This window comes from Stegostoma tigrinum, chromosome 6, assembly GCF_030684315.1.
Source record: "Stegostoma tigrinum isolate sSteTig4 chromosome 6, sSteTig4.hap1, whole genome shotgun sequence".
In the NCBI taxonomy this organism is placed as follows: Eukaryota; Metazoa; Chordata; class Chondrichthyes; order Orectolobiformes; family Stegostomatidae; genus Stegostoma; species Stegostoma tigrinum.
This window is the reverse complement of record NC_081359.1, coordinates 112,297,022-112,317,716: the sequence shown is the minus strand read 5'-3', so window position 1 is coordinate 112,317,716 and position 20,695 is coordinate 112,297,022. Positions and strand designations below refer to the sequence as shown.

The 20,695-nt window shown below is 50.9% G+C and overlaps 1 protein-coding gene across 3 annotated transcripts in view; it reads right to left on the bottom strand.

The window, feature by feature from the left end:
* The window catches only part of LOC125453662 (cholecystokinin receptor-like), a 43,503-nt gene extending 42,715 nt beyond the window's left edge, over positions 1–788 (bottom strand). For all 3 annotated transcript variants that reach the window (XM_059646890.1, XM_059646891.1, XM_059646893.1), the window contains exon 1: positions 529–788. In XM_059646890.1, the coding sequence (XP_059502873.1) occupies positions 529–649 (121 nt within the window). In that variant the 5' untranslated portion in view covers positions 650–788. The remainder of the gene's footprint in view (positions 1–528) is intronic.
* Between the last annotated feature and the right edge of the window lie 19,907 nt (positions 789–20,695).

Genomic DNA, 20,695 nt, shown 5'->3' with positions numbered 1-20,695 from the left:
GGGGCATTGAGGGGGATGAGGGGGGAAACTGAGGGGGTTACTAAAGGAGCAATGGGTTGGCTGCAGAAGGGGCTGAGGAGGGAGAATGATGGGGGGAGTGCAATCTGTTCTGAGAGCTCTAGTTCCTTGTTCTTTCCTTCCAATGACTCACTCTGTCCTTCCCTCTATCACTCTCCCCATTTCTCCTCATCTCTCTCTCACTCACTCTCCCCATCTCTCCTCATCTGTCTCTCCCTCACTCTCCTGAGTCTGTATTGTAGCATTTTCTCTCACTCTCTCTTCGTCTCCATCACGGGAGAAATTATTTGCCTCAAATCTCATAAACAAACAGCTCTCTCTCTCTCTGGCTCTGTCTCCTTCCCTCCATCTCTCTGCCGCCTTCCACCTCTCTCTGTCTCCTTCCCTCCCTTTCTCTCTGTCTCCTCGCCATCTCTCTCTCCTTCCTCTCCATCTCTCTGTCTCATTCCCACACTCTCTCTCTCCCTGTGCCTCTGCCTCTCTCTCTCTCTGAGCAGCTTCCACACTCACCTTTTCTCCCGGTGAGGGCAGCTCTCCCTGTCCCCGGTTCCCCGCACGATCCATTCAGGATTCCGCTCTCGCTCCGGTTCACACACTGAAGCTGCGCCCAGAGACTCCGGTTACGGTCCATCCGGCCCGCAGCCACGCACCGCACTGAGCGGGAGAGGGGGAGTGTGTCAGAGGGAAGGGAGGAGGGAAGGACAGGGACAGCACTCGGACAGGGGGAGGGCAGTGTGTGTGTGACAGGGAGGAGAGAGGAACGGCGGAGGTGTGGGGAGTGAGAGAGAGAGGGAGGAGAGAAGGAATGTGGAAGGAGGGAGGGAGGAGAGAGGGAATGTGAAAGGAGGGAGAAAGGAGAGAGGCTGGAGCTTACCCAAAGCAGAAGCTCCCCCAAGACCAGACTCGATCTTTGTTACGACAGGTTCTCAGTCAGACCATTCAGCCCGTTGAGTGTGTGCTAGCCCTCTCCAGTCAGTCCCACTTTGGCACTTTTCCAATGCCTCATTTTGGATAGTTCCCAGCACCGAGACAGGGAGCCCCCTCCCAGATCACAGCCATAGAGTGTTTCCCAAAACAAACATCCTCTTCATCCTCCCAGTCCCCTCACATTCCCTTCATCCTCCCAGTCCCCTCGCATTCCCTTCATCCTCCCAGTCCCCCCACAATCCCTTCATCCGCCCAGTCCTGTCGCATTCCCTTCATCCTCCCAGTCCCCTCACATTCCCTTCATCTGCCCAGTCCCATCACATTCCCTTCGTCCTCCCAGTCCCCTCACATTCCCTTCATCCTCCCAGTCCCCTCACATTCCCTTCAACCTCCCAGTCCCCTCGCATTCCCTTCATCCTCCCAGACCCCTCACAATCCCTTCATCCACCCAGTCCTGTCGCATTCCCTTCATCCTCCCAATCCCCTCACATTCCCTTCATCTGCCCAGTCCCATCACATTCCCTTCGTCCTCCCAGTCCCCTCACATTCCCTTCATCCGCCCAGTCCCCTCACATTCCCTTCATCCTCCTAGTCCCCTCGTACCCTCTTCATCCTCCCAGTACCCCCACATTCCCTTCATCCGCCCAGTCCCCTCGTACCCGCTTGATCCTCCCAGTCCCCTCACATTCCCTTCATCCTCTCAGTCCCCTCACATTCCGTTCATCCGCCCAGTCCCCTCGTACCCTCTTCATCCGCCCAGTCCCCTCACATTCCCTTCATCCTCCCAGTCCCCTCACATTCCCTTCATCCGCCCAGTCCCCTCACATTCCCTTCATCCTCTAGTCCCCTCGTACCCTCTTCATCCTCCCAGTACCCCCACATTCCCTTCATCCGCCCAGTCCCCTCACATTCCCTTCATCCGCCCAGTCCCCTCACATTCCCTTCATCCTCCCAGTCCCATTGTACCCTCTTCATCCTCCCAGTACCCCCACATTCCCTTCATCCGCCCAGTCCCCTCACATTCTCTTCATCCGCCCAGTCCCCTCACAATCCCTTCATCCGCCTAGTCCCCTCACATTCTCTTCATCCTTCCAGTCCCCACGCAATCTCTTCATCCTCCCAATCCCTTCACATTCTCTTCATCCGCCCAGTCCCCTCACATTCCCTTCATCCGCCCAGTCCCCTCACATTCCCTTCATCCTCCCAGTCCCATTGTACCCTCTTCATCCTCCCAATCCCTTCACATTCTCTTCATCCGCCCAGTCCCCTCACATTCCCTTCATCCTCCCAGTCCCCTCACAATCCCTTCATCCGCCTAGTCCCCTCACATTCCCTTCATCCGCCCAGTCCCCTCACATTCCCTTCATCCTCCCAGTCCCATTGTACCCTCTTCATCCTCCCAATCCCTTCACATTCTCTTCATCCGCCCAGTCCCCTCACATTCCCTTCATCCTCCCAGTCCCCTCACAATCCCTTCATCCGCCTAGTCCCCTCACATTCCCTTCATCCTCCCAGTCCCCTCACATTCCCTTCATCTTCCCAGTCCCCAAACATTCCCTTCATCTGCCCAGTCCCGTCACATTCCCTTCATCCTCCCAGTCCCCTCGTACCCTCTTCATCCTCCCAGTCCCCTCACATTCCCTTCATCCGCCCAGTCCCCTCACATTCCCTTCATCCTCCCAGTCCCCTCGCATTCCCTTCATCCGCCCAGTCCCCTCACATTCTCTTCATCCTCCCAGTCCCCTCGCACCCTCTTCATCCTCCCAGTCCCCTCACATTCCCTTCATCCGCCCAGTCCCGTCACATTCCCTTCATCCTCCCAGACCCCTCGCATTCCCTTCATCCTCCCACTCCCCTCGCATTCCCTTCATCCTCCCAGTCCCCTCACATTCCCTTCATCCGCCCAGTCCCGTTGCATTCCCTTCATCCTCCCAGTCCCCTCGCATTCCCTTCATCCTCCCACTCCCCTCGCATTCCCTTCATCCTCCCAGTCCTCTCACGTTCCCTTCATCCTCCCAGTCCCCTTGCATTCCCTTCATCCTCCCACTCCCCTCGCATTCTCTTCATCCTTCCAGTCCCCACGCAATCTCTTCATCCTCCCAATCCCTTCACATTCTCTTCATCCGCCCAGTCCCCTCACATTCCCTTCATCCTCCCAGTCCCCTCACAATCCCTTCATCCGCCTAGTCCCCTCGCATTCCCTTCATCCTCCCAGTCCCCTCACATTCCCTTCATCTTCCCAGTCCCCAAACATTCCCTTCATCTGCCCAGTCCCGTCACATTCCCTTCATCCTCCCAGTCCCCTCGTACCCTCTTCATCCTCCCAGTCCCCTCACATTCCCTTCATCCGCCCAGTCCCCTCACATTCCCTTCATCCTCCCAGTCCCCTCGCATTCCCTTCATCCGCCCAGTCCCCTTACATTCTCTTCATCCTCCCAGTCCCCTCACATTCCCTTCATCCGCCCAGTCCCGTCACATTCCCTTCATCCTCCCAGTCCCCTCGTACCCTCTTCATCCTCCCAGTCCCCTCACATTCCCTTCATCCGCCCAGTCCCCTCACATTCCCTTCATCCTCCCAGTCCCCTCGCATTCCCTTCATCCGCCCAGTCCCCTTACATTCTCTTCATCCTCCCAGTCCCCTCACATTCCCTTCATCCTCCCAGTCCCCTCACATTCCCTTCATCCGCCCAGTCCCGTCGCATTCCCTTCATCTGCCCAGTCCCGTCGCATTCCCTTCATCCTCCCAGTCCCCTCGCATTCCCTTCATCCTCCCACTCCCCTCGCATTCCCTTCATCCTCCCAGTCCTCTCACATTCCCTTCATCCTCCCAGTCCCCTCGTACCCTCTTCATCCTCCCAGTCCCCTCACATTCCCTTCATCCGCCCAGTCCCCTCGCATTCCCTTCATCCTCCCAGTCCCCTCGCATTCCCTTCATCCGCCCAGTCCCCTTACATTCTCTTCATCCTCCCAGTCCCCTCACATTCCCTTCATCCGCCCAGTCCCGTCACATTCCCTTCATCCGCCCAGTCCCCTCACATTCCCTTCATCCTCCCAGTCCCCTCGCATTCCCTTCATCCTCCCAGTCCCCTCACAATCCCTTCATCTGCCCAGTCCCCTCACATTCCCTTCATCCTCCCAGTCCCCTCGCATTCCCTTCATCCTCCCAGTCCCCTCACAATCCCTTCATCCGCCCAGTCTGTCGCATTCTCTTCATCCTCCTAGTCCCCTCGCATTCCCTTCATCCTCCCAGTCCCCTCGCATTCTCTTCATCCTCCCAGTCCCCTCGCATTCCCTTCATCCAACTAGTCCCCTCGCATACCCTTCATCCTCCAAGTCCCCTCACATTCCCTTCATCCTCCCAGCCCCTCGCATTCTCTTCATCCTCTGAGTCCCCTCGCATTCTCTTCATCCTCCGAGACCCTCACATTCCCTTCATCCACCCAGTCCCCTCTCATTCTCTTCATCCTCCCAGTCCCCTCGCATTCTCTTCACCCTCCCAGTCCCTTCGCATTCTCATCATCGGCCTAGTCCCCTCGCATTCCCTTCATCCTCCAAGTCCCCTTAAATTCCCTTCATTCTGCCAGTCCCGTTGCATTCTCTTCATCCTCCAAGTTCCTTCACATTCCCTTCATTCTGCCAGTCCCCTTGCATTCTCTTCATCCTCCAAGTTCCTTCACATTCCCTTCATTCTGCCAGTCCCCTTGCATTCTCTTCATCCTCCCAGTCCCCTCGCATTCTCTTCATCCACCTAGTCCCCTCACATTCCCTTCATCCTCCCAGTCCCCTCACATTCCCTTCATCCTCCTAGTCCCCTCGTACCCTCTTCATCCTCCCAGTCCCCTCGCATTCTCTTTATTCTCCAAGCCCTCTGTTAACTCTGCTTTATCTCCACAAATACCATCAGACCCGCTGAGTTTTTCCAGCAATTTCTGTTTTAGTTTGTGAGCCTCAGTTGACTGACTGACACATCTCCCCCACGACCCCGCTCTACCTAAACCCACCCAGACCCTCACCCACCACCTTTCAAGGCCAGCCCAACCTCCTCTGTTCTGATGTGAACCCTCCCACCTTCCCCAGTCCGTCCACATTCTCCCTCACTCTAGCTCCCAGTCTCGGAAATCTCCCTCCTCAATGCATTCCCCTCATTCCTAAAGTGCAGCGCCTACAACCGGAGAAAGGCCTTTGATGAAACTAACCACCGTTTGGTGAATTGTTCATGAACTTTCCAATGTCTGCATCCGAATACAGACCACCGCTCCCCGCTGCCCCCTGCCCCCCAAAGCCAGCATGGTCTCTAACACTGTTCCCTTGACTTCATCAGGATCATCCCTTGTTCTTTGGAAAATGATGCCAATCTACATTTCCCAAACCCGGTCACTGCTGCCCTGTCTCTGCCCAGTTGAGCCCCTCCCTTGACCCTCCTGAAGTCTCTTACTCTCCCTCTCGCAATCTATTACATTTGTGGGGTTAACAAATTGTGAAACAGTCTACTGGGTTTAAATATTTATCAAAACAGCTGTGGTTTCAAACATAACAAGCAGGGGGAGGCCATTCAGCCCTTCAAGCCTGCTCCGCCATTGAATAGGATCACGGTTGATCTGATTCGACGCCAGCCTGGTGCTCCTATTTCTGAGGAGGCAGTGAAAGCAGTGGTCAGGTCGACTGGGGAATTCAGTATTATTTGCGTTCCCCAGCATGTTCCTGTTTCCGCTCCCCTTTTCACTACCAACCTTGCAGCTTTCTTTTGGTCAGTGAACACAAACTGCAGCTTTACTTTAGTCTCCAATAAAAACCACAACTTCCTCAGTTACAGAGTCATAGGGCTGTACAGCACAGAAACAGGCCCTTCATTGCAACCCTCCCATGCCAACCAGATATCCTATATTAATCTAATGCCAGCATGTTCTGGCAGCACCTTGGAGACAGTAACACGAGGAGAGTTTTACTGGATCAGAAACTGCAGACCCTGCTCCCACTCAGTCCTTTTGTATCACACTTTTTCCTAAACCTGCATGATCTTGCTTTGTTTGAGTCACCTGAGAGTAACTCTCTCAGGCTCAGTGCCTCCATAACACCATCTTTTCTTTGCCCTTGAACGAACCCTGAATGTCCTTTCATCATCCGTTTAGAAACAAGGTCAGTGTTCCCTGTAACTGTGAATCTATTCACCGAACCCCCTGCCCCACTTACTGGCATTTCCAAACATTCCTGTTTTCTACATGCTCTGGGAATCCTCCTGGATCTTTGATGTATGTGCTCCTCTTTTTCATTTCACCCCAATCCCCAGGAACCCAAGCTTGAGATTCCATCTTTAAGGAAATCTATCCGGAACCAAAAGCGCCCTTGCCTGAGATCTCTAATATTTCCTCCGATCTGTTGCTCTATATCAGCCTTGCTGGGTTCCCATTACACTCAGAAATATACCCTTCGCCAGGGCAATATTTTCACACTTGGTTACACCTTGCCTTTTTCCAGAACTGTTCCAAACATCTATTGAATCTCACCTCCTCTTTCTTGTCTTCTCCCCATTGCCCTTGATTCTGTATAAAAAGTCGAAAGAACTGCGGACGCTGTAAATCAGGAACAAAAACAGAAGTTGCTGGAAAAGCTCAGCAGGTCTGGCAGCATCTGTGAAGGAAAAAACAGAGTTAATGTTTTGGGTCCAGTGACCCTGCCTCAGAACTGGGTTTTTCTTCACAGATGCTGCCAGACCTGCTGAGCTTTTCCAGTAATTTCTGTTTTTGCCCTCGATTCTCTTCCTGATTAAAAATCTCAGGCTCAAACAGACTGAATGACACAGCCTCGGTAGGCCTCTGTAATTGTCTCCCCTCAGAGAGAAGAAATCCCTCCCCATCTCTGACTCAGTAACCCCTCACTCTGAGATTACACCCTCAGGTCCTGGACTTGCCCACAACCTCCTCAAATATCCCCTGGCAGGTCCCGCTTACAATCTAGTCTGTTTCAGTAAGGTCATCTCTCATTCTTTGGGGTCCCATATAATGTGACATCAGGGCCTTGCACACAATAGATCCTGTCATTGATATTGATAGCAGGGAGGAGATGGCCGAGTGGCATTGTTGCTGGACTGTTAATGCAGAGACCCCAGATAATGTTCTGGGGACCTGGGTTTAAATCCTGCCACGGCAGATGGTGGAATTTAAACCAATAAATATCTGGAATTAAGAATGTAATGATGACTGTGAATCCATTGTCAATTGTTGGAAAAATCCATCTGGTTCATTAATGTTCTTACCTCGTCTGGTCTACATGTGACTCCAGACCCAACGCACTGTGCTGACTCAGAACTGCCCACTGGGTAATTAGAGATGGACAATAAATGCTGCCTGGTCAGCGACACCCTCATCCCATGAATGATCAAAGGAAAAAAAACTCACTTCATGAGAACATCTTGTGTCCATCGCTCAGGGACTGGGGGAATGACTGACTGTGGTATCTCGGAAATAGGAAAGATATGAAATTCTGCAGCACATTTCCTGATCTTGGGTCACCCCAAAGTGATCAGAGCCAGTAAAACACTTACACAAACACCACACATCAACACCATCTGCATTGGGTTGTCCACAATGTTGGATCACAAATAGAAATTTACCACAGGGACAGCTTACCCGTTCATTCTCAAAAGCATCACACCAAACCCAACACTCGCTCAGCGCAGACCCTCCAACAGTGCGGCACTCCCTCAGCACTGACCCTCCGACAGTGCCAACTCCCTCAGCACTGACCCTCTGACAGTGCCCGCTCCCTCAGCACTGACCCTCCGACAGTGCCCACTCCCTCAGCACTGACCCTCCAACAGCGCCCGCTCCCTCAGCACTGACCTTCCGACAGTGCGGCACTCCCTCAGCACTGACCCTCCAACAGTGCCAACTCCCTCAGCACTGACCCTCTGACAGTGCAGCGCTCCCTCAGCACTGACCCTCCGACAGTGCCCACTCCCTCAGCACTGACCCTCCGACAGTGCCCGCTCCCTCAGCACTGACCTTCCGACAGTGCGGCACTCCCTCAGCACTGACCCTCCGACAGTGCCCACTCCCTCAGCACTGACCTTCTGGCAGTGCCCACTCCCTCAGCACTGACCGTCCAACAGTGCCCACTCCCTCAGCACTGACCCTCTGACAGTGCCCACTCCCTCAGCACTGACCCTCCAACAGTGCGGCGCTCCCTCAGCACTGACCCTCCAACAGTGCAGCGCTCCCTCAGCACTGACCCTCCAACAGTGAGGCATTCCCTCAGCACTGACCCTCCGACAGTGCGGCACTCCCTCGGCACTGACCCTCCGACAGTGCGGCGCACCCTCAGCACTGACCTTCCGACAGTGAGGCATTCCCTCAGCACTGACCCTCTGACAGTGCCCGCTCCCTCAGCGCTGACCCTCCAACAGTGAGGCATTCCCTCAGCACTGACCCTCTGACAGTGCCCGCTCCCTCAGCGCTGACCCTCCGACAGTGCGGCACTCCCTCAGCACTGACCCTCCGACAGTGCGGCGCTCCCTCAGCGCTGACCCTCCGACAGTGCGGCGCTCCCTCAGCACTGACCCTCCGACAGTGCGGCGCTCCCTCAGCACTGACCCTCTGATAGTGTCGCGCTCCCTGAGTACCTGGAATACTGAGAGCTCAGATAATAGGGATATTTTCAGGATGACAACGTGTCACGGGGATCAAGGCTGGGGTCCTATTTATTGATAATGTATATGAATAACTTGAATGAGCAAAATGAATGCACTATGTCCAGTTTTTTAGATTAGATTCCCTACAGAGAGGAAACAGGCCCTTCGGCCCAACAAGTCCACACCGCCCCTGGGAGCATTCCACCCAGACCCATTCCCCTATAACCCACACACCCCTGAACACTATGAACAATTTAGCATGACCAATCCATCTGCACATCTTTGGACTGTGGGAGGAAACTGGAGCACCCGGAGGAAACCCATGCAGACACAGGAAGAACATGCAAACTCCACACAGAGAGTCGGCAGAGGCTGGAATTGAACCCGGGTCCCTAGCGCTGTGAGGCTGCAGTGCTAACCACTGGGCCACCGTGCTGCCCCAGTTTGGTGCATGACACCACAGTTTGGTGAGAAGGCAAATGGTGAGGATGGGACAAGTGCCTGCAGAGGGAGATAGACATGGGAAAGCAAGTGGCCAGTGGAAGATAATGAGGGGGAACATGGAGGGTGTACACTTTGGTGAAACAATAGAGGAGCAGAATATTAATAAACGGTAGGATCACTCGAGGTGTTAGGGTCTGGGATGTACTGTCTGAGAGTGTGGGGGGGCAGGGTCACTTGAGGTTTTGAAAAGGGTATTAGACAATTAATGAAAACAGTGCAGGTTATGGGGGTGAAGTTGGGAGAATGGAACAGGGTGAATTCAGTAGAAGAGCTGTTGTGGACTTGATGGGCTGAATGGCCTCCTGCTGCACTGTCATAATCGTGAGAGTATGTGAAGGGGACTCCCCCAGGGACAGAGTGTTACGTTTGATACGTTGTGTAAATGTAAGCTGCTGTGATGGAAAGACTTTTGATAAATCTGCTCTCTGTGTGATTGCACATTAATCCAGAAGCTGAAACGAGAGGCTGCAGTTTGGTGTGGATCAGATGGTGGAGAGCTGACACTCAGCTCTTTCACATCAGAAAAGCAAAGGACACTGAAGAAGGATACAACTGATATTCTCTCCAGAAACTGCTATCACTCGTTCAGAATCCCTGCTGTGTGAAAGGAGGTCATTCTACCCACAGAGATCATCCCCCTATCCTATCCCTGCATTTTCCATGGCTACCCCACCTAGTCTTCCCACTACAAACAATTTAGCATGGCCACCCACACATCTTTTGGCTGTGGGAGGAAACCGGAGCACTCAGAGGAAACCCACGCAGACACGGGGAGAATGTGCAAACTCCACACAGTCGCCCGAGGGTGTGATTGAACCCGGGTCCCTGCCACTGTGAGGCTGCAGTGCTAACCACTGAGCCACCGTGGCACTCACCAACTTACACTCACACTCACTCACGCTTTCTCTCTTGAACTCCGGTCACACTTTCCGTCACTCACTGAGAAGCGTCCATGAAAATGTAACCCATCTCAAGTATCTCTCTCAGGCCCAACCATAGGTCAAGCACAAACACTAGAAAGGAGCAGATGAAAACCCCAGCTTCCTACCCACCCGACTTCAAACACCAACAGCCCAATCTGCAGCATGGTGTACTGATCTCGTACTGGAATCTGTCATCACCTCAGGACCTGCAACTCCTAAATGGAAGGTCATCCTGAGGCCTGAGGGTGTGCATCAGAGAGGGAACAGTGTGAAGATGGAGTTGGAGCTTCACTTTGTGCAGGGGACAGATGTAAATGTTGAGAGCCCCTGACTCTCCCTTACAGCTTAGAATATTCATCAAAATCTCTCTGAACTGCTACCTCAGACTAAACAGGATTTGACCAAACAGCCCCCTCTATAATGACCTTTCCAAAGTTCACTCCACACTCAGTGATTATTTGAAATTGACACTTACTCCCCAAACAGTCCTGTCGATCCTGCAAAGTCCTTCTCACTAGTGTCAAAGTTGAGAGAGTGGTCTCAGATATTAGTTAAGCAACGGCCTAATATTGTCTGTAAGATATGATTCTGAGAGTATGGCTATGTCCCAGACACTATCACTATCCCTAGCAATGTCCTGTTCTACTGGCAGGACAGACCCAGCACAGGTGGCAGCACTGTTGGGAGGGTGTTGCTCTAGGTGTCCTCAACATTGACTCCGGACCCCACTGGTTTCAGGTTAAACATGGGCAAGAAAGCCTCCTGCCGATTACCACGTACCGTACTCCCTCAGGTGATGAATCGGTACTCCTCCGTGCTGAGCAACACAGCAGCAGCACAATAAGTATTTTGGGTGGGGTTTTCAATGTTTACTACCAAGAGTGGCTTGGCAGCAGTACCACTGTTCGAGCTGGTCCAGTCCTGAAGGGCATAGCTGCTAGACTGGGCCTGCAGCAGGCAGTGAGGGAATCAACAAGAGGGAAAAACACACTTGACCTCATCCTTATTAATCTGCCAGCCGCAGTTGCATCTGTCCAAGACAGTATTGGTAAGAGTGACCATCACACAGTCCTTGTGGAAATGAAGACCTGCCTTCATAATGACAATAACGTCCATCGTGTTGTGTGGCACTATCACTGTGTTTAATGGGACAGATTTCGCACAGATCTAGCAACTCAAGACTGGGCATCCATGAGGCGCTGTGGGCCATCAACAGCAGCAGAATTCTACTCCAGCACAATCTGTAACCTCATGGCCCGGTGTATCCCCCACTCAACCATTACCATCAAGCCAGGGGATCAACCCTGGTTCAATGGAGAGTGAAGGAAGGTGTTCCAGGAGCAGCACCAGGCATACCGGAAGATGAGGTGTCAAACTGGTGAAGTGACCAAACAGGACTACTTGCACGCCAAATAGTGAAAGCAGCAAGCATTTGCACCAATCTTCATCCAGCAGTGCCGAGTAGATGATCCATCTCAGCCTCCTCCCAGGCTCCCCAGCATCACAGATACCAGTCTTCAGCCAATTCGATTCACTCCATGTGATGGAGACACTGGATACTGTGAAGGCTGTGGGCCCTGACAACATTCCAGCAATAATACTGAAGACCCCTGCTCCAGAACTTGCCGCTCCCCGAGCCAAGCTGTTCCAGTCCAGTTACAACACGGGTATCCACCCGACAATGTGGAAAATTGCCCAGGTATGTCCTTTACACAAAAAGCAGGACAAATCCAACCGGCCAGTTACTGCCCCATCAGTCTCCTCTCGACCATCAGTAAAGTGACGGAAGGTGTCAGTAACAGGGCTATCGAGCAGCACCTGCTCAGAAATAACCTGCTCAGTGATGCCCAGTTTGGGCTCTGCCAGGGCCACTCAGCTCCTGACCTCATTACAGCGTCAGTTCAAACATGGACAAAAGAGATAAATTCCAGAGGGTGCGGTGAGAGTGATAGTCCTTGACATCAAGGCTGCATTCGACTGGGTGAAGCATCAAGGAGCCCTGGCAAAACTGGAATCAATGTGTATAGGGGGCAAACTCTGCGCTGGTTGGAGTCATACCTGGCACATAGGAAGATGGTCATGGGTGGTGGGGGTCCGTCACGTCAGCTCCAGGACATCTCTGCAGGAGTTCCTCAGGGTAGTGTCCTCGGCCCAACCATCTTCAGCTGCTTCATCAATGACCTTCCCTCCAACATAAGGTCTGAAGTGGGGATGTTCGCTGATTGTTGCGCAATATTCAGCACCGTTCACAACTCCTCAGATACTGAAGCAGTCCACGTTCAAACAACAAGATCTGGGCAATATCCAGGTTTGGGCTGACAAGTGACATTCGCACCTCACCGATGATGTGGGCTCTGGGAGGAGGGGCGTGGGGCATGTTGCTGCTGGAATGTGGGCAGCAGATGGACAAGGCTGCCACCTTGTGGCCATCTCTAATAAAGGCCAGTCCTCACCATTTCATTGAGAAACTGAGAGGTCCTGTGAATATTGTGCTCCTGGTCAGAGCACCTAGCTGTTAAACCGCAGAGGTACGGGCTGGTGTGGGCTATGATTTCCTCAGTACCTCTGACTACAGGAAGCGCTGAGAAAAAGCAGAGACTAACCCCGTCAGGAAGTGCTGGGTCATTTGGTCTTTTGTGCCAAGGCTGTCACTGAAGAGGTTCCATTAATCACAGACAGCCCTTTCTCTCCCCTCCCCCCACTCCCCAAGAAGCTTCTCCTTTTCAAATAGTTATCCAGCTCTATTTTGAAAATTACTGTTGAATGTGCTTCCAGTGCCTGACACCCAGATATGTCAGAACCCGGCTGTGTGCCTTGTAGACAGGACACACTGCGTCTCAGTGATGGAGGGAAGGTCATTGATGAAGCAGCTGAAGATGGTTGGGCCGAGGACACTACCCTGAGGAACTCCTGCAGAGATGTCCTGGAGCTGACGTGACGGACCCCCACCACCCATGACCATCTTCCTATGTGCCAGGTATGACTCCAACCAGCGCAGAGTTTGCCCCCTATACACATTGATTCCAGTTTTGCCAGGGCTCCTTGATGCCACACCCAGTCGAATGCAGCCTTGATGTCAAGGACTATCACTCTCACCGCACCCTCTGGAATTTATCTCTTTTGTCCATCTCTTTACTGATGATCGAGAGGGGACGGATGAGACGATGATGGGCCGGGTTGGATTTGTCCTGCTGTGTGTACAGGGCGTACTTGGGCAATTTTCCACAGTGCCGGGAAGATACCCATGTGTATTGAAGTGTAACAGAAATAGCTGACAGACAGCGATGCTGAAAGGCCATTCTGTACCAGGCTTTGAAAACCAGGGTTCCCCATTCAGAATGAGGGGTTGCCCATTTCACAGAGAATATTTATTTCTGAGAGCCTTTGGAGCTATTTTCCTGAAGAGGTGGTGGATTCCAAGTCTCTGGCACGGAGATGAGTAAATTCTGTAAAGCAAGGAGTGGGAAGATTAACAGGGACGAGGCAGGAATGATCGTAGTGAATGGCACAGCAGGCTCAATGGGCCGAATGGCCTATTCCTGCTCCTAATGCATTTATTCATAAAGGCATATCCTTTCTGAATCTGTGAGCATGAGAATGTGTGTGTGTGAACGAGAATGTGAGATAGTGTGTACAGGAGGGACTGTATATGTGTCTGTGTAGGAAACAGTGAGTGTGAGAGTGTGGGGCTGGCATCCCCCTGACCAATATTCAGCAGCTTTTTTCCTCCGTTTAGTCATTCATGGGATGAGGGAGTCGCTGGCCAAGCAGCATTTATTGCCCATCCCTAATTGCCCAGAGGGCAGTTCAGAGCCAATCACATTACTGTGGGTCTGGAGTCACATGTAGGCTAGGCCAGGTAAGGATGGCAGTTTCCTTCAGGACATGAGTGAACCAGATGGACAGGGACAGCTCGGGGTTAGATACAGAGTAAAGCTCTCTCTACACTGTCCCCCATCAAATACTCCTGGGACAGGGACAGCACGGGGTTACACACAGCGTAAAGCCTCCTCTATAGTTTGATACTGAAAATAAATCTTCCTTGATGCTGTCCCCAACAAACATGCAAAGGGGGAGGGGGTGTCTCACAGTGAAATCCATTTTACTCCCTGGAACACAGTTTATTCATAGCCACTGCCATCTGTGTGATTTGAAAATGGAAGTTACTTACTTGTGATTCCTGAACAAAGGTTGGAAAATTAGAACTTGATGATTTAATAGCAGCCAATTACTTGTTTGAGAGAAGCTCTCAACCAGTCCATTATCTAAATGGAAAAGAGAGCTCAATCCATTCAGCACACTGTGTGATCTTTTATTTTCACATTGAGTGTACTGTGCAGGACCAGGCTGTACACCCACAGTGCCTCCCTGCTCTCCTCCAAATCATCAGTGAGACGTTAAACACGCCCCACATCCTCTTGGACACATTCCACATTCCCCTGTCCAGAAACAGCCACTTGCCCAAACCCAGGTGTTCCTTGTCCCAATTCACACAAAATCCAGGGGACTGCAGAGGCTGGAGAATCTGAGATAAAGTGTGGCAGCATAGTGCTTCCCCTGATGCTGCTTGGCCTGCTGTGTTCATGCAGCCCCACACTCTGTTATCTCACACAAAGTCCCGTACCCCTCTCACTGACCACTCCTCAGGAGTGGATCTATGCCAGGTCCTGCAAACAGCTTTATTCAACAGCAGAGCCATCAGGGAGTTCACACAAGGTATTCAATGGACTATGCTCAGGGCCTGCTCTATATATTAAACTGCAACAATTATAACTTTGAGAAATCTGTAATCATTCACTGGATAATGGTGTCACTGGCTGAGCTAGCATTTTGTACTTGGGTCAGAAATCACACGACACCAGTCCAACAGGTTCATTTCAAATCACGAGCTTTTACAGCGCTGCCCCTTCCTCAGGTACAGCAACGCTCCGAAAGCTCAAGTTTTCACATAAACCTGTTGGACCAGACCCTGGCCCCATGTGATTTCTGACCCTGTCCACTCCAGTCCAACACACCTACTTCCACATTGTGTGTGTTTTTTACATTGTACTTCTCTAGTGGCCCCGGAGAAGTGGGAGTGAATTGCTGCAGTCCATGAGATGGAAGTAGATCCACAATGCCCCTGAGGGATGGATTTCCAGGATTTTGGCCCAGCGACACTGAGGAATGTCAGGTGGAGTTTAATTTGGATAAATGCATGCAGTTTGGTAAAACCAACCAGGGAAAGACTTATACAGACAACACGGTGTGGGCCTGGAGGAACACAGCAGGCCCAGCAGCATCAGAGGGGCAGGGGGGGCTGATGGCATAGGTCTTTGCAGAGCTCTGGGAGTACTCTCAAACAGGGACCTAGGAGTTCAGGTATGTAGTTCCCTGAGAGTGTTGTCTCAGGTAGACTGGGTGAGAAGAAGCACACCTTCCTTCATTGGGCTGACCATTGAGTGCAGGAGTCAGGACATCATGTTACAAATTTACTTGATGTTGGTGAGACCATGCTTGGACCGCTGAGTACAATTCTGGTCACCCTGATATTATTAAATTGAAGCGGGAGCAGGAACGATTTAGAAGGACATTGCCGAGACTGAAGGGTGTGAGCTATAAGGAGGGGCTGGATAGGCTGGGACATTTCCCCCCTGGAGCATTGGAGGCTGATGGGTGGCCTTGTAGATGTTTACAAAACCATGACGGGCATGATGAAGGAGAATATCAAAGGCCTTTTCCCCAGGGTGGGGGGAGTTCAAAACTAGGGGCATAATTTTAACGTGAGAGGGGAAAGATTTAAAAGGGACCCGAGGGGCAACTTTTCCACACAGAGGGTGGTGTGTACATGAAATGAACTGGCAGCGGAAGTGGTAGATGTGGGCACATGTGAACAGATACATGGATAGAGAAGGTTCAAAGGGATTCAGGCCAAACGCAGACAAATGGAACTAGTTTAGTCTGGGAAACAAAGTCTGTATGGACAAGTTGGACCAAAAAGACACTTTCCGTGTTACATAGCTCTATGACTCCACATTTCCAAGTCAGGAAGGTGAGTGGTTCGGAGGGGATCTTGCAGGGGGTGGTGTCCCCATGTATCTGCTGCCCTTGTCCTTCCAGAGGGAAGTCATTGGGGATTTGGAAGGTGCTGCCTGAGGATCTTTGATCAGTTTCCGCAGTGCATCTTGTAGATATTACATAGAACATAGAACATTACAGCACAGTACAGGCCCTTCAGCCCTCAATGTTGTGCCGACCTGTCATACCGATCTGAAGCCCATCTAACCTACACTATTCCATGTACGTCCATATGCTTATCCAATGACAACTTAAATGTACCTAAAGTTGGCGGATCTACTACCATTGCAGGCAAAGTGTTCCATTCCCTTACTACTCTCTGAGTAAAGAAACTACCTCTGACATCTGTCCTATATCTTTCACCCCTCAATTTAAAGCTATGCCCCCTCGTGCTCGCCGTCACCATCCTAGGAAAAAGGCTCTCCCTATCCACCCTATCTAACCCTCTGATTATTGTATATGTTTCAATTAAGTCACCTCTCAACCTTCTTCTCTCTAATGAAAACAGCCTCAAGTCCCTCAGCCTTTCCTCATAAGACCTTCCCTCCATACCAGGCAACATCCTAGTAAATCTCCTCTGCACCCTTTCCAAAGCTTCCACATCCTTCTTATAATGCGGTGACCAGAACTGTACGCAATACTCCAAGTGCGGCTGCACCAGAGTTTTGTACAGCTGCAGCATAACCTCTTGGTTCCGGAACTCGATCCCTCTATTAATAAAAGCTAAAACACTGTATGCCTTCTTAACAGCTCTGTCAACCTGGGTGGCAACTTTCAAGGATCTGTGTACATGGACACCGAGATCTCTCTGCTCATCTACACTACTAAGAATCTTACCATTAGCCCAGTACTTTGCCTTCCGGTTACTCCTACCAAACTGCATCACCTCACACTTGTCCGCATTAAACTCCATTTGCCACCTGTCAGCCCAGCTCTGCAGCTTATCTATGTCTCTCTGCAACCAAAAGCATCCTTCGTCACTATCCACAACTCCACCGACCTTAGTGTCGTCTGCAAATTTACTAACCCATCCTTCTACGCCCTCATCCGGGTCATTTATAAAAATGACAAACAGCAGTGGACTCAACACCGAGCCTTGCGGTACACCACTAGTAACTGGTTTCCACGATGAACATTTCCCATCAACTACCACCCTCTGTCTTCTTTCAGCAAGCCAATTTCCGATCCAAACTGCTATATCTCCCACAATCCCATTCCTCCGCATTTTGTACAATAGCCTACTGTGGGGAACCTTATCGAACGCCTTGCTGAAATTCATATACACCACATCAACCGGTTTACTCTCATCTACCTGTTTCCTCACCTTCTCAAAGAACTCAATAAGGTTGGTAAGGCACGACCTTCCCTTCACAAAACCGTGCTGACTATCCCTAATCAATTTATTCTTTTCCAGATGATTATAAATCCTATCCCTTATAACCTTTTCCAACACTTTACCAACAACTGAGATAAGGCTCACTGGTCTATAATTACCAGGGTTGTCTCTACTCCCCTTCTTGAACAGGGGAACCACATTTGCTATCCTCCAGTCATCTGGCACTATTCCTGTAGACAATGGCAAGTTAAAGATCAATGCCAAAGGCTCAGCAATCTCCTCCCTGGCTTCCCAGAGGATCGGAGGATAAATCCCATCCGGCCCAGGGGACTTATCTATCTTCACCCTCTGTAGGATTTCTAATACCTCTTCCTTGTGAACCTCAATCCTACCTAGTCTAATAGCCTGTATCTCAGTATTCTCCTCGACAACATTGTCGTTTTCTAGAGCGAATACTGTTGAAAAATATTCATTTAGCGCTTCCCCTATCTCCTCTGACTCCACACACAACTTACACACTGCTGCAACTGAGTGTCGGTGGTGGAGGGAGTGGGACGTTTGTGGATGTGGTGCCAATCAAGCGGCTGCTTTGTCCTGGATGGTGTCAATGGGGCAAAAAGTCACTGGCTATCCACTCTATCTGAGCCTCTCATCATCTTGTACTCCTCTATCAAGCCACCTTTCATCCTTCTTCGCTCCTATGAAAAAAGCCCTATCTCCCTCAACGTTTCCTCATAAGATCTGCCCTCCAGTCCAGGAGCATCCTGGTAAATCTCCTCTGCACCTTCTCTAAAGCTTCACATCCTTCCTGTAATGAGGCGACCAGAACCAAACACCACGTTTGGTCTAACCAGAGTTTTATAGAACTGCAGCATAACCTCTCAGCTCTTACACTCCATTCCCCTGCCAATGAAAGCCAACAGACCATACGCCTTCTTTACAACCCCATCAATTAGGGTAGCGACTTTGAGGGATCTATGGACGTGGACCCCAAGATCCCTCTGTTCCTCCACACTGTCAACAATCCTGCCATTAACCCAGTATTCTGCATTCAAATTCAACCTTCCAAAATGAATTACTTTACACTTTTCTGGGTTGAATTCCATCTGCCACTTCTTTGCCCAGATCTGCATCCTGTCAATGTCCCATTGAAACCTACAACAGCCCTACACACTGTATAAAACTCCACCAACCTTCATGTCATCGGCAAACTTACTAACCTACCCTTCACTTCCACATCCAAGTCATTTCTAAAGATCACAAAGAACAGAGGTCCCAAACAGATCCCTGCGAATACCACTGGTCACCAAGCTCCAGGCTGAATACTTTCCATCTACTACCACACTCTGTCTTCTATTGAACAGCCAGTTTTGTATCCAGAGAGCCAAATTTCCCTGAATCCCATGCCTCCTTACTTTCTGAATGAGCCTACCATGTGGAATCTTTTCAAATGCCTTGCAAAAATCCATGTACACCACATCCACTGCTCAACCTTCATCAATGTGTTTTGTCACATCCTCAAAGAATTCAGTAAACCTTGGGAGGCATGACCTGCCCCTCACGAAGCCATGCTGACTACTCCCAATCAAACTGTGCTTTTCCAAATAATCATAAGTACTGTCCCTCAGAATCCTCTATAATAATTTGCCCACCACAGAAGTAGTAATTGCAGTCTGTAATTCCCAGGATTATCCCTTTTCCCTTTCTTGAACAAGGGAATGACATTTGCCACCCTCTAACTATCTGGTACGACTCCAGTGACGGTGAGGACGCAAAGATCATTACCAAAGGCAATCTCTTCCCTCGCCTCCCATAAAAACCTTGGGTATATCCCGTCTGGCCCAGGAGACTTATCTTTCCTCATGTTTTTCAAAATTTCTAGCACATCCTACTTTCTAACATCAATCTGTTTGAGAATATCTGCATGTTTCATGCTGTCCTCACAAACATCAAGGTCCCTCTCACTGGTGAACAAGAAGCAAAGTATTCATTAAGGATCTCCCCTACCCCCTCTGACTCCGTGCACAAGTTCCCTCCACTGTCCCTGACTGGCCCTACCCTCACTCTGGCCATCCCCTTGTCCCTCACATAAGTAGAGAAAGCCTTGGTGTTCTCCTTGATCCTACCCACCAAGGGTTTCTCATACCCGCTTCTAGTTCTCCTAAGTCCATTCTTCAGTTCCTGCCTGGCTACCTTGTAGACCTCTAAAGCCCTGTCCGATCCTTGCTTCCGCAACCTTAAGATGAGTGGCCCTGGTGGAACCCAAACTGGGCGTCACTGAGCAGGTTATTTCTGAGCAGGTGCTGCTTGATAGCGCTGTTACTGACACCTCCCGTCACTTTACTGATGGTCGAGAGGAGACTGATGGGGCAGATGGGGCAGTAACTGGCCGGTTGGATTTGTCCTGCTGTGTGTACAGGACATACCTGGGCAATTTTCCACATTGTCGGGTGGATACCCGTGTTGTAACTGGACTGGAACAGCTTGGCTCGGGGAGCGGCAAGTTCTGGAGCAGGGGTCTTCAGTATTATTGCTGGAATGTTGTCAGGGCCCACAGCCTTCACAGTATCCAGTGTCTCCATCACATGGAGTGAATCGAATTGGCTGAAGACTGGTATCTGTGATGCTGGGGAGCCTGGGTGAATGCTGAGATGGATCATCTACTCGGCACTGCTGGATGAAGATTGGTGCAAATGCTTGCTGCTTTCACTGTTTGGCGTGCAAGTAGTCCTGTTCGGTCACTTCACCAGTTTGACACCTCATCTTCCGGTATGCCTGGTGCTGCTCCTGGAACACCTTCCTTCACTCTCCATTGAACCAGGGTTGATCCCCTGGCTTGATGGTAATGGTTGAGTGGGGGATACACCGGGCCATGAGGTTACAGATTGTGCTGAAATAGAATTCTGCTGCTGTTGATGGCCCACAGTGCCTCATAGAACATAGAACATAGAACAGTACAGCACAGAACAGGCCCTTCAGCCCACAATGTTGTGCCGACCATTGATCCTCATGGATGCACCCTCAAATTTCTGTGACCATATGCATGTCCAGCAGTCTCTTAAATGACCCCAATGACCTTGCTTCCACAACTGCTGCTGGCAACGCATTCCATGCTCTCACAACTCTCTGCGTAAAGAACCTGCCTCTGACATCCCCTCTATACTTTCCACAAACCAGCTTAAAACTATGACCCCTCGTGCTAGCCATTTCTGCCCTGGGAAATAGTCTCTGGCTATCGACTCTATCTATGCCTCTCATTATCTTGTATACCTCAATTAGGTCCCCTCTCCTCCTCCTTTTCTC